Genomic DNA, 13,252 nt, shown 5'->3' with positions numbered 1-13,252 from the left:
TTGTTTATGGATATGCATTATAACGTTATTGTTCGATTTTCTTGCGTCATGGTTTTGCGCACGTACATTTTTAATCTAAGCGCCGAGAAAGAACGTTCTGCTGTACATGCAGAAACTGGTATACTTAAAGCGATCTTTATCAATTTCATCACCTCTGGAATCCATTCGTCGACGTGCATATTTGAGGAAAAGAGGCGCGCTAGTAAATCTTCCATATTTCCAACGAAACAATTTTTAAATTTACAAACATCTAACATATTTCTGCGCAAAGTTAATGTTTCTGGGTAAAGTCATCCTTATGAAATTCTATTACATAACAGTAATATTTAGTTTTGGAAAGAACAAATATTTCCATTTCTTTGAGATGAAACATAGCAGCTTTAAAAAATCGATCCTCGAAACACTGAATCAAAATATCTAAAAACTCAAGTCACGGGCGCTGTCGAAAGCACAGGGTAGAGCGCCGTCAGCAAGTTCTTGAGAAATCTTCCGAACTTTTGGAAGTTTCGTATCTTCGACATCAAAATTTTTGGTTACTACCAAGCAAACATTGCATGCTTCATCGAAACTTCTACATCTACATTAATACTCCGCAAGCCATCCAACGGTGTGTGGCGGAGGGCACTTTACGTGCCACTGTCATTACCTCCCTTTTCTGTTCCAGTCGCGTACGGTTCGCGGGAAGAACGACTGTCTGAAAGCCTCCGTGCGCGCTCGAATGTCTCTAATTTTACATTCGTGATCTCCTCGGGAGGTATAAGTAGGAGCAAGCAATATATTCGTACCTCATCCAGAAACGCACCCTCTCGAAACCTGGACAGCAAGCTACACCGCGATGCAGGGCGCCTCTCTTGCAGAGTCTGCCACTTGAGTTTGCTAAACATCTCCGTAACGCTATCATGGTTACCAAATAACCCTGTGACAAAACGCGCCGCTCTTCTTTGGATCTTCTCTATCTCCTCCGTCAACCCGATCTGGTACGGATCTCACTCGAGTATAGGTCGAACGAGTGTTTTGTAAGCCACCTCCTTTGTTGATGGACTACATTTTCTAAGGACTCTCCCAATGAATCTCAACCTGGTACCCGCCTTACCAACAATTAATTTTATGTGATCATTCCACTTCAAATCGTTCCGCATGCATACTCCCAGATATTTTACAGAAGTAACTGCTACCAGTGTTTGTTCCATCAGCTCGTGATAACTTCACATCTCTGACACGATTAATTCTGTCCATGGCTTTGTGTAATTTTGTCCATGGGTTTGTGGAGTCGTACACAGGAATTTTGCAAGAAAGCATTCAAAGTTTCAACTGGTTCTAAAATTTTTGCTAAGAAATGTAGTGACAAAGATAAATTCAAAAGAGCACAGAAAGAAACCTTTAGCGTTAGCACCGGCGCAGGATTTTTCGAGCTGCAGTTCTTCGAAAAACAAAGTTAACTGTTCGTAATTCTGGAAAGTACTTTTAAACGAATTCTGGAAAGTGCTTTAAAACGAACTTGTTCTATGAGGGTTGATTGAAAAGTAATGCTCAAATGGCTCTGAGCACTATGGGACTTAACTGCTGAGGTCATCAGTCCCCTAGAACTTAGAACTACTTAAACCTAACTAACCTACGGACATCACACACATCCATGCCCGAGGCAGGATTCGAACCTGCGACCGTAGCGGTCGCGCGGTTCCAAACTGTAGCGCCTAGAACCGCTCGGCCACTATGGCCGGCGAAAAGTAATGCCTCCACCTTCATTAATTGGGTTTGGTTGGGTATATTTTAATAAATCAGACGCAGAAATAATCCTTAGAATGTGATCTTTAATTACCAATATTCACTTTTCCACATAATCACCAACCAAGTGCATACATTTCTGCCATCGATCAAGTTTACAAGTTTTCTGAAGCCGTCACGGAAGAAGTTGATATTCTGTTTCGGTAGTCACAGTCTCACAGTTCTCTCAACGTCTTCATCAGAAGCATAATGATGTCCCCGCACATCGTCTTTCATGATCGGGATCAGATGGAAGTCAGACAGTGTTAAATCTGGACTGTATGGAAGATGCCGTGCGATGGTGAAATTCAGTCTCTGAAGTTCTGCTGTGGTGGCACGTGAAGTGTGTGGTTTGGCATTGTCATGCTGCAGGAAAACATTTCCCTTTTCCTTCCACATCAACACAATCACCATAAACCGCTTTCATTCTCTGATGAATCTCCTTTGGGGTGACACTTTCTGCTCTCAGGAATTCAATGTTGCTTAAATCGCATTGACCGACAGTCTGCACAAGGGTTCCATACTTTACAGTTTACACTGTTACAATACAACCATTTAATGCTAAGGCTTCCCGCCAACTGGAGCTGTAGAGAACAGGCTACAGAACAAACCAGTACCTGCCGCATACCAATGCTGCCAACTGTTGAAGAGTTATGAAGGTGGAGGCATTACTTTTCAGTCAACCCTCATACAACATCCCATGACACGGCAAAAAGGTCAAAGATCTGTAGAACGAATAAAAATAGCACTTTGGTGTAGCTTGCAAAGACTCCAAATATATCGGAAATCGCTTGAGAGACCCGCGCACGAAACTAATGAAGTCTTTCACACTTGGAAGATAGTCTCTCACAGTGGTCACATTTTGCATTGGCCCTCGGGTCTCATGGCTGAAAGAATGGCCCAAAGAGTGACCATGCAGAATTCGCGGCTCAGTTTCTCTGCTTTTTGCTTGCCATGTCCCTCCCCCCCCACAAAAAAAAGGCCGACGGTCATATTTGCCGCTTCCTCAATAACTATATATCTACATGACTTGATATCTAGAGAGAAACGAGAGAGAACATCCATTAAAATTGTCAAAAATACTTCAGCTGTAGTAGATTCAGTATTACAGAAACCAAAATTTAATTAATTTAAAAATGATTATCACTGACACATTGTAAACAAACTAAAACTTTATCTTGTTGACATACGTCGTTAGTTTCATCCACAATTATCAAATAATATTGTAATGTTTTAAAAATTTAATTGAATTGTGTAAAGCCTCGTTACCCATAATAGAAACCACTTCAAGTGTTTGTGTCGTAAGAACGCTGTCTGTACTTTGTACGCCTAAGCCAAGAGGTTAAATCCGAGTTACCTTCACCAACTAACTCTACCAATCCACCAATTATAATTTTCATGTGTGTGATCACGGACTGCCATCCCATGCACCACAGAGATTACGCAGTGAAGATAAAATTCTCAACAGAGCTGCTCTTGCATACTTCATTTCTCCCTCATAAGCCTTGGACATTAAACATTGCATGTTCACATGACCACACAGAGGCATAGCGACAATCTTTCGTTCCACGAACAATACGAGACTGGAACAGAAGGGAGAACCGATAGAGGTACTCAAGGTACCCTCCGCCCCACACCATCAGGTAGCTTGCAGAGTATGGATGTAGATTCGACTTTTCATGACAAGCACACATTTCTAACGCATCGTTGCAACAACAAAAACCGGGTTCAATGACTGGTTTTATCACATCTAGCGGAACGTTCTAAAATTTTCGGGATCTTTCTGCGAGAGAGTAGCTCTGAGCACTTGTCCGTTGTTCGGGAGGAATGATTGTGAGAACCGCTAGACCGTGCTTCCATGGGCCAACGCGAGAGCACGTTAGCATTGACATAAATGACAACTTTGAATTTTCCCCAATTTTACCGTTTTTCTTATTTATTCTATTTTACTTTCCTTTCTCAACTTGTGTGGGTGCTGAGCACCCCAAGAAAACTCTTGGGGGTGCGCGAGCGCCGGAGCGCCCATGGGGCGGGTGCCGCCGATGATAATACAGCTAAACCTTGGCCCAAAAGTTGAGCACCACGGCATTGTGGCGTTGAAGGCAACGAATCTTTGCCTACACCAGATTTGTTCAACATCCAATGACATCTTCAATACCACTGTAAAGGTGATCCACGGATGAATAAAACCACAATTTTCACCACCACTTCCCATGAACTAAATTACCCAATGTGTAACACGGGTGCCGGTACCTACATTTTACAGCTTGGCATTTTTCACGAATAAAAATTATTGAAACAAATGATAACTGCCAAGAAGACCTTCGGGGCGCATTAACATAAAAATTACCTGTTAGCCACACAGCGACACTGGATATGAGAACTAACGAATCTCGAATTGAATCTGGAGGACATGTACGGACCGTGTGAAAATAGGTGTCAGGAAAAAAAGGTACGCTTTGAAATAATATTAAATTATTTCTTTTTCTCAAGTTCGTAAGGCTACAAAGTTAAAGCAGAGCTACAATGATACTTGCTATAACGTAGAATGTTTAAAAAAAAACACTCATGCCCGGAAACAACAGTATATACAAATTAATAGCACACAATATCGAAAAGCTATAAGCCGCTGCGCAGAACTCTCGTATTCATTTTAGATGTACTATGCCGAAAGAAAACTTTTCAATCTAAATCTGAAACTCTAGTTTGTACTCGACATTTTTTAACTTGTGAAGAAAGTCTAAATTACAACAACCAGAATACTGTTCACCTTCCTGTACAATGACCACGATCGTTATCCAAGTGCAAAAGGGTTTTCTTTGCAGTGCTCACTGAGCGAATGAACCAGCTCCTTTTTAATAAGTATTATCAACCGCACATCGCATGATGGACCCTATGTTAAAAAATTGAGTTCATTTTGGACGCTTCAAGAACGGCCTGCCGAAAGTTCCATAACGCCATTTATCAAGCTGCAGTTTCTTTCTGGTCATTCTGCTAACTGTTTTGTACACTGGCACATACCATATATCGTGGAAAACAATGGCTACTTGGTAGGTATTCCATACAGAATACTATAACGTCTAGTTCACTAGTTCTGGATCAAATTGTAAAAGGTAGGTCAATAATTTACAAACAAATGGCGAGCTCTGGACGATTATCTAGGAATGCTGGAAAAAATTTGAGTGGTACCTGGTAAGTACAAAAATATTTCGCAGTCGATCGTGGTAGTTTTCATATCAAGGAGGAAGTACTTCTCTACATTATTTACGGCACGTTTGGTGGCCCATAATCTCTACGCTTGATAACTGTTTACCCGTAAATACAATCAAAAAATTCCAAAATATATCGATATAATTTCATTGGGAAATTTCTCACACAGCGCTTTTTCATTCAATTTCCGCCTTTGAACACAACAACGGGGCGTGCAACCGTCGAAATTTCGGCTTTCCTGTAACCTGTTTGATCAGAGTTGTTACGTATTGTCATTCATTGCTACCAGTTGTATGTAGCCAAGACAGAAATACTGCTTTCGATCTCTCTCCTATTGACCGACATTAAATAAAAGCGAACCATATGTAATTACATCAATAGTGCTCTGCTGTGGCCTGAACCTGCTGTCACTGACCCCGAGAAATTCCAAAAGGATCTAAACTGAAACGTGGAATCCTGAAAATGAATGTAATAACCGTTTCTTTAATTGTCACTGTTAAAATCGATCACCAAAACCAATGAGGTGTCACGAGCAACAAAATTACATCTGTTATGGCTCGAGATTTCCATCAGGCGCTTCACGTTCCTCAACTATAAAAGATGAAACCATATTTTTCAGATTCACTTCGCTTGGTAGGCTGCTAGTTTCTGGATACGACTTTACGAGCAGTTCTTGCGATTTTGAAGCACACACTTTTTCAGACATTGATTAACATCTGCCCAGCTGCATCAAGGGCTGAACAGCCTCTGAGAAGCTGAATGATGCGCTATCAACGACGATGTCTTATCTGCCGCTGACAGCTGCTGTCGATAATGGGGAGACAGAAGAGCCAGCAGATCTTACGCAACAGTTGGTAATCAAATACACTAAGTACCATATCGAATAAACGTATGTAACATCGCAGTATACGTAACTCACCAGAATGAGTGAGGCTATATTCCATGTTGCCAAGAGTTTGCAACTGTTCCAGAGCAAGAGAGGGAACAGAATTGACATTTAAAATGTGGAACTATTGACTTATCTGTCATCATTTACTGCGTTGCAGGAAGCACTCTCGTGTGGTAACAGAGGCAAAATATCTACAAAGATTCTGTTGTAAAACACAAGCAATTATATCTAAAAAGTTGTACTGGAGGCAGTCAACCACCAGGTATCAACAGTCATATTAATATACTACATCAAAGAGATGATAAGTCTTTCCTTTTTTTTGTTTGCTACATATTCTTCAACTACTGACAGAAGAAAGGTGTGCTTATACCAGCATGTGAAACGTTTTTACGGCGTCTGAATGTAAACTATGTATTTAATTAACGTATTATCTTTACTATTGCATCTACTATGCCCGCTGACAATGTGCCGCGTTGTTAACACCATAACATATTTGTTTATCCTTGTTAAATCAACACGTTTGTGTATCCTACTTTAGGATGTAAATGGTTTTAAGTTTGACATTAGATCTTTGGCTTTGGCTACCGAATCTGATTCAACAGAAATATTATTGCAGAAAAAAATATTTAAAAATCGCCTGAGCTATACAAACCATCCGTCAATATCATAGGGCTGAGACAGATAATATAAGGTCCAAACGCTTACCGACAAATGATTAATCAGCACAAATTTCTTCTTAACGAATGTCAACAGAAGTATTCCTTAACGGCGAAATCCTCGACGTATCAGATCTCCGGTAGTTCACTCTTTGAAAATGAACTTAACTATATTTAATACGCGGCACTTTGTTGTCGCCTACCTCTGAGACTTCAACAAATCAACTAATGAAAACAAGATCTGTACGCTTTGTATCACACCACTACAGAATATCGACCATTCCTTATTCACATATTTTGAAAGTCGTTGTCGAACACCGTCGATTAAAATCGATAGTATCGGTAAACGAAAGCTTGCAGGGGAGAGTGGGTGGTACTGTGGCAGTGTTAATTTGTGTCGGAAGGCGTATTGTATTTAAAATGGGTTTAAAGAAACTTCAGATAGTTTTTGATAACCCGTGGTCAACATATTACAGCGGGCAGCCAGTTTCTGGAAGACTTATCATTGATGTTGATTCTCCTAAAAAAATTAGAGGTAAATGACGGAAGGCGTGCCTTCGTGTCATTCTGATGACTGTATGTTTATAAATAGGCATTAGTATGTGTTTTGTGTATACAAGTCTCGTTGGTCTAATTTGAAAATTTATTTTATTTACACGTTTCTGCCTATGTTTTGCCTATCATATATGTGGGACACAGCTACTATTACATTTACTATTTGAAATAATAATAATAAGTAGCAATTAAAAATTTGTTTGAAGTATTCATAGCGGCACAATATTGAATTCACATAAGAAGTTGTTCATAGTATAATCGCACCTAGATAACCAAGAGGCTTTAACATGTGACCTAATTATGCCTTTGCCGTCTGGTTTTGTCATGTTAAGTTATTAATTTCGTGACCGTGGACATTTGTAATTAATTGTTTTTGTATGGACCACGTCCTACAGTTAGAAAATGATAACGAATTGATAATTGATTGCCGGTTTCAAGCACTGCTGTAAATGTTCTTACTGATTTAAAATTTCGAACTCGGGAGCTCCGAGAATTCTACACAGAGATAGTTGAACAATACAAAACGACAATGCAACAAAACTTTCTGTTACACCCCACCTGTTGCTACGGATAAAATGAATAATTTTCAAAGGCAGAATTTAATGGCATGTGGACGTCACAGTTTTATTCCAAGTTAATACATTTTTTTAATTAAGAGGCTCTGTCTATGCACATGAGCCATATAACAGTTCACTGTAATATCACAACCTTTACTTTGCATTAACATTCGTTTGCTTCACCAACTCATAACCAGGTTATCACATTCCATTTTAATATGGAACTCTGGCTATGCTAGACATCAGTTTGTCACCACAAACAAGATTATGGAAGGGGGAGGGGGGGGGCAATATCACAACTTTAAGCAATGCCTCACTGCATGTTCTATAAATCATATGCTGAATTTTCAGGGGCACTAAACTGTCGATTTTACCTGGGCAGTGATACTCTGTCAGTCATTGTAAATGTTTCCCAGAGTGATGTTGGTAGGTACTTACAAGTGTTCAAACTGTTGCTGCAGTTATTGTCATAAAAACACCTCGTTACATCTTGTTTACTTTTCTTCATTTGTCTTTCAGGTTGTATGTGACCCTTTTTTAAGTTCCTTCCCTTTAACATAGCTCCTTTTATATTTTTCTGTTATTCCGTAGTCCTCTTATGATTTCTATTTATGGATGCTGAGACACTGATTTATACTTGCAAAAGGTAGCTCTGCTAATAATTGGTGAGACCACACTTAATTAAAAATTACTGAACAGAAAGTGAATCAACTGTGGTAGATCCCCTTATCCAAGCACAAAAGTCTGAAATCATTTCATTGGGCTCATATATGAATGGACTGCTCATAAACCCCTCTAAACAGAGAGCATGACAAACCAAAATCTTCTATGCTCTGGACAAAATATTAATTATTAAATGACAATACAGACAGTAAAATTGTGAAACCTGCTGGCATGTGATGAGCATGCAGACTGATTACAGGCTCTAAGATTCATAAGCAGCCAAGCCTCGGCTGAGGCTGATGTGAGTATGCTGAATCAACTGACTATTCATATGTCAGAGTAGAAAAATCTTTCATCAGTTTGAAAGTGTCTTCCGTAAGTCGTCTTTTATCAGTTTGAAATTGTCCCCTTAAGTTACCTTCGTAATCAGTCAAGGAGTATTTCATGAAGGAGTGAAGTAAGTGGTATAATACTCATGTATAGAAAGTGGTGATAAAGGTAGTGGAAAATCTCTCTGACAATAATCTTTTGACATCACTCAAATTGGGTTTCATAGAGGTTGCTCCATAGAGAAAGCAATATATGAGCTCACAAACTCAGTCCTGGTAGAACTAAAGAAGGAAAACTAACCTTTTAATGTTTTCTTTGATCTTGTAAAGATATTCAGTTGTGTATGTCGTAAAATTATACTTGGGAAGCTAAAATGGTATGGCAATAAAGGCTTTCCTTTCATGTATGGAGTCATATCTTAGCAACAGAAAACAGTGTACGATATTAATAAATAATCCCACAGGAATGGGAAACATTAAATATGGTGTCTCATAAGGTTTGGTGTTTGGTCTGCTACTGTTCTTGACCAATGTAAATGACATTCCACTGAAATTTTCAAACACTATGTCACTTTAAGTCTCCGCCACATCAACACCACTGGATGAATATAATGTGAAGTTATGAGTGATTTTTTTAAAACAGGCTAAAGTACAGATCAGCCTGTCAACACAACCAGGGTTTTTTTTAGTGTCACATTTGTTGGCTGTCACTTTCCAACGTAACGTAGACCTCAGGCAAAGCTACGGATCAGTCTGTCACAACAGCTGTTTTTTGCCAAATTTGTTGGCTTTGCTTACTCACAACTAATCTCTTACCTTTCAAACTAACCTATACCTTGGGCTAAGCTATAAATCAGGGTGTATCTACAACCAGCTTTAATTTTGTTTCTTTCAAATGCATTGGGTTCTCCAGATAACAACAAAACTGTGAATATAGATACCGAAAGGTGTGGTGACAGCAGCCATTAACAGTACGTCACTTGCCAAAGCCGACAACTCAATGTGATTATCAAGTTGCAATTTTGCAAAGCCACATATGTGATATTGTGAGAATAGCTAAATAACTATAATTCTTGTTATTGTGCCTTGGTTATGCATATTGCATTCAATGAATGGTTTATATTCACCATTTTGTTGAAGTTCTGAGTCAAACCAGATGGATGGTATTAGAAGGTTAGGATAAAATACACCTATACTATCAGCAGCTCTATTGCCATGTGGATGTTGACATTTTGTTTCTGTTGGGTGTAGTCAGTCAGGTGATAGTATATGGTAATTGTTGAGAATCACTGAATCTAATGACTTGTTTTGGTGGAAGATATGAATTGACCACTTTTAATTTTTCATGGAGAGCCTGAGATTGATGTTATTGATCTGGCTGTTACATATCATAAGGTTGGTTATTTTTTTCAAGTTTATTTATTGTATTTTATGTTTTTCGGACTATGACAAGATTTCTTGGAAAATTGTATTGTATTCCAATATTATAATGTGGTTGCGAGTTGACAAAGCTAACAAATGTGACTGGAGGAAAACTAGCTATGGCAACAGACTGTTCTGCAATGTAGGACAAGGTCTAAGTGAGGTTGGAATGTTAGTTTGTTGAGAGTTGGTGAAGCCAACAAATATGACTGGGAGGAGACTGGTTGCGGTGACAAATCGATCATTAACATAGCCCGAGGTCTAGCTTAGGTTGAAATGATATAGTTTGGTTCGTATGTCACCAGAGGACCTGGCCATAGTGATGTACGTCTGATCTGTAGTGTAACCCAGTGATCATTTCAAAAACCTTATGGGGCATTTTTAGAATATGACAGCACTCTGTACAATATATTGCATTATGCTGCCATTTAATTTCATACACTGACATCATAATGAAGTTTATCAAACACCATTCTCTCATTGGTTCTGCCATGTTGCCTAATCATCCATATCATCATTCAGCATGTTTACTTCCCGTCATTCACTGCGCGAAAATTTACATGTCACAGCAGGCAACGGAAAAGCCGTTTGTACATGGTAACTAATTTTTGAAATATCATTCATATTCTCCTGCAATGGCATTATCCATACCATTTCTGGCGCAGACTTCTGTTTGACATTATCTTATGTTGTTTCACCACATTGTATCATGTTTGCTCTTTACTCTCAGGAATCATTGTTATATCAGCAGAGATTGTGCATCTAACGTTTCTGAAATGTGTATCTTTATCCAGAACTAAATTAAACTGAAGTGAGTCGAGGGAGGCTAGCCATCGCCTTGTTTACAGTCTGTACAGATTTCATCAATGGATTTCACTTTGGATGTTCATTTTATAAGAGCCTGGTAGGTTAGTCCTTTGTTATTTCTACCTACTTTGAGATCTTCAATCTGTTAAAGGTTTCATAGGTACTTTTTGAAGTCAAACATGGCAAATCAGCTGATGCCTCTGCAGCATTTTCTGAAGCTTGCTTGGTATTAACCAGTCATTTGGTCTGTATGTTGTAATTGGTGTGAGAAAGCTTTCAGAATTTGCCAGTGATTCACAAAATTCAGAAGCTTCTGTGCCTTGTGTTCACAGTGAATGTATCATCGTACTTTTTCAGTTATTTTAGTTATTACAGTTTCTCTGATGAGAATGTATGCCTTCACTTCATGAGGTTTTCCCTCCTGACACTAGCAGTAATGCTGCCATTCCCAGGTGCTTTACGGTTTCCAGGCAGTCAGATGCTTGCTTTTTGTTGGGGACTTCTGAGTAAAGCCTAAGAAAAGGTTTTTCAAAGGGCAGATTTTCATTGGATGGGTCACAGTTGAGTATGTCTTTATTGTACTAAGCAGAAGTGTGCATTTGCCATAAAATAATTTTATCTGTTATGTTTAATACTGTTTCTTGCTAATCAATATATTTGTCTTTAGTATACATGAAAGTGTTTTTATTACACATGTAGATTTTGGAAATTGAAATGTGTGCCACATATATATCTTCTTTTTCAGCAATTTCGATTCAGTTCAAGGGTGAAGCATGTGTGAAGTGGGATGAAATGAAAACAAGAAAAACTAATGAAGGAAACACAACGAGGGAAACGATTGTGTATACAGCACAGGAGAATTACTTTGAAAACAAATTCAATTTGGTTGGTGGAAGTGGTCAGTAAAGTACAAATAACTTACAAGCTGCACTTCTATAGCTCTTTGCTGCAGACCTCATGCTCATTAATAAACGATTATTACACAAGTTATAATATTTTTATGTTAACCTTTTTATATCCTTGCCATAGTTGAAAATCTTGTATAATAGCAATTGTATAAGTTGTAATGTTTGTGTGATAACATAATTCAGTTGTAGCAGTTGCTCGTGAACTGCATATTTCATTTTAATTTTCAGGTGAGATGATAATTGAGCCTGGAGAGAAGATATACCCTTTTAGCACACATTTACCACCTAACTTGCCATCCTCGTTTGAAGCTGAATTTGGTTATGTAAGGTATACTGTGAAAGCAGTACTGGATCGTCCCTGGAAATTTGATCAAGAAGTGAAATCTGCATTTACAGTGATTACCCCTTTGGATTTGAATACACATCCTACAGCCAAGGTCAGTTATTCCTGCATATAAAAAATTTGTACTTCATTCAGTTGATAGAGCTACAGCAAGCTAATAACGGAAACAAGATTGTGTTTGTGGCGTCTCTGATGAGAAAAGTAAGAGTGGGAAATGAAAAGTTCTTGGCGTACTATAGAGACAACATTGATATCTTCTTTTTTTTCCCCCCAACCAAAATTTATCGTGAGGAGAAGGAGAAATGTGTTCCTTAATTTTCAAAGGTTAAGAAATTAGTGTTTGGATTCAAATACGGTTGTATTCTCTTGAAGGTGACGCATGTGGAGGATGTGACAAAACTGCAATCAGTGAAAATATCAATAAATGTGTGAAACAGATGGTACTGTAGATAAATAAGCTGAAGAGTACGAAAATATCAATAAATGTGTGAAACAGAAGGTACTATGGATAAATAAGCTGAAGAGTACATACATTACATTTCACATGGGAAACTGAGAAAGCAATTTGCAAAAGGAGTGTTGCATTTTCTGAATGACTGAAAGGAACTGATAAATGAATTCCTCAGCTATTTTGAGACCTTTGTGAGAAGAATCAAACTAATGTTATGTTCCAAATTGTTTCAATGGATGGCATGCATCCACCACTTTCTGTGAAAACAAAACAGCAATGAACCAGAGTGTGAAAGTCGGCCCAACAAAAATAGATGAAGTTGATTTAATATGCTGGAAGGGTTATATCCAGTATTATCTGGCATGAAAAACGCATTCTTTGTGTTGGTTTTGCTGCAAAAGGTAAAACAAGAACTGACAAATACTGTGCATGACTTCTGGACCACCTGAATGAAACAATAAATGAAAGGTGGCATATATTACAAAACAAAAAACCACATAGGTACTCGACACTGGGAGAAATCAAAATGTGTTGTATGAATTGTTAAAAAATTCAATCTGTTCATCAGATTTGGCATCTTATGATTTCTGTTTATATCTACAGTTAAAGAGAATTGTGGGTGGAAAATATTTTGAGTGCAGTGAGAAAACTATGACTGCTGTATATGGTGCATTTTATAGACTTCCTTTAGTAACACT

At 38.4% G+C, this 13,252-nt stretch overlaps 2 protein-coding genes across 2 annotated transcripts in view; one reads left to right on the top strand and one right to left on the bottom strand.

The window, feature by feature from the left end:
* LOC124804815 (endophilin-A) overlaps positions 1–6,749 on the bottom strand; it is a 730,772-nt gene extending 724,023 nt beyond the window's left edge. The window contains exon 1 of the mRNA XM_047265154.1: positions 6,569–6,749. The gene's annotated coding sequence lies outside the window, so the exon portion shown is untranslated. The remainder of the gene's footprint in view (positions 1–6,568) is intronic.
* Positions 6,750–6,866: 117 nt separating this feature from the next.
* LOC124804814 (arrestin domain-containing protein 17) overlaps positions 6,867–13,252 on the top strand; it is a 55,453-nt gene continuing 49,067 nt past the window's right edge. Inside the window, exons 1-3 of the mRNA XM_047265153.1 lie at positions 6,867–7,054; positions 11,598–11,750; positions 11,989–12,197. Coding sequence (XP_047121109.1) covers positions 6,940–7,054; positions 11,598–11,750; positions 11,989–12,197 — 477 coding nt within the window. The 5' untranslated portion in view covers positions 6,867–6,939. The remainder of the gene's footprint in view (positions 7,055–11,597; positions 11,751–11,988; positions 12,198–13,252) is intronic.

The sequence above is a fragment of the Schistocerca piceifrons genome, chromosome 7 (assembly GCF_021461385.2).
Source record: "Schistocerca piceifrons isolate TAMUIC-IGC-003096 chromosome 7, iqSchPice1.1, whole genome shotgun sequence".
NCBI classification, from domain to species: Eukaryota; Metazoa; Arthropoda; class Insecta; order Orthoptera; family Acrididae; genus Schistocerca; species Schistocerca piceifrons.
This window is presented reverse-complemented; position numbering and strand designations above follow the sequence as displayed.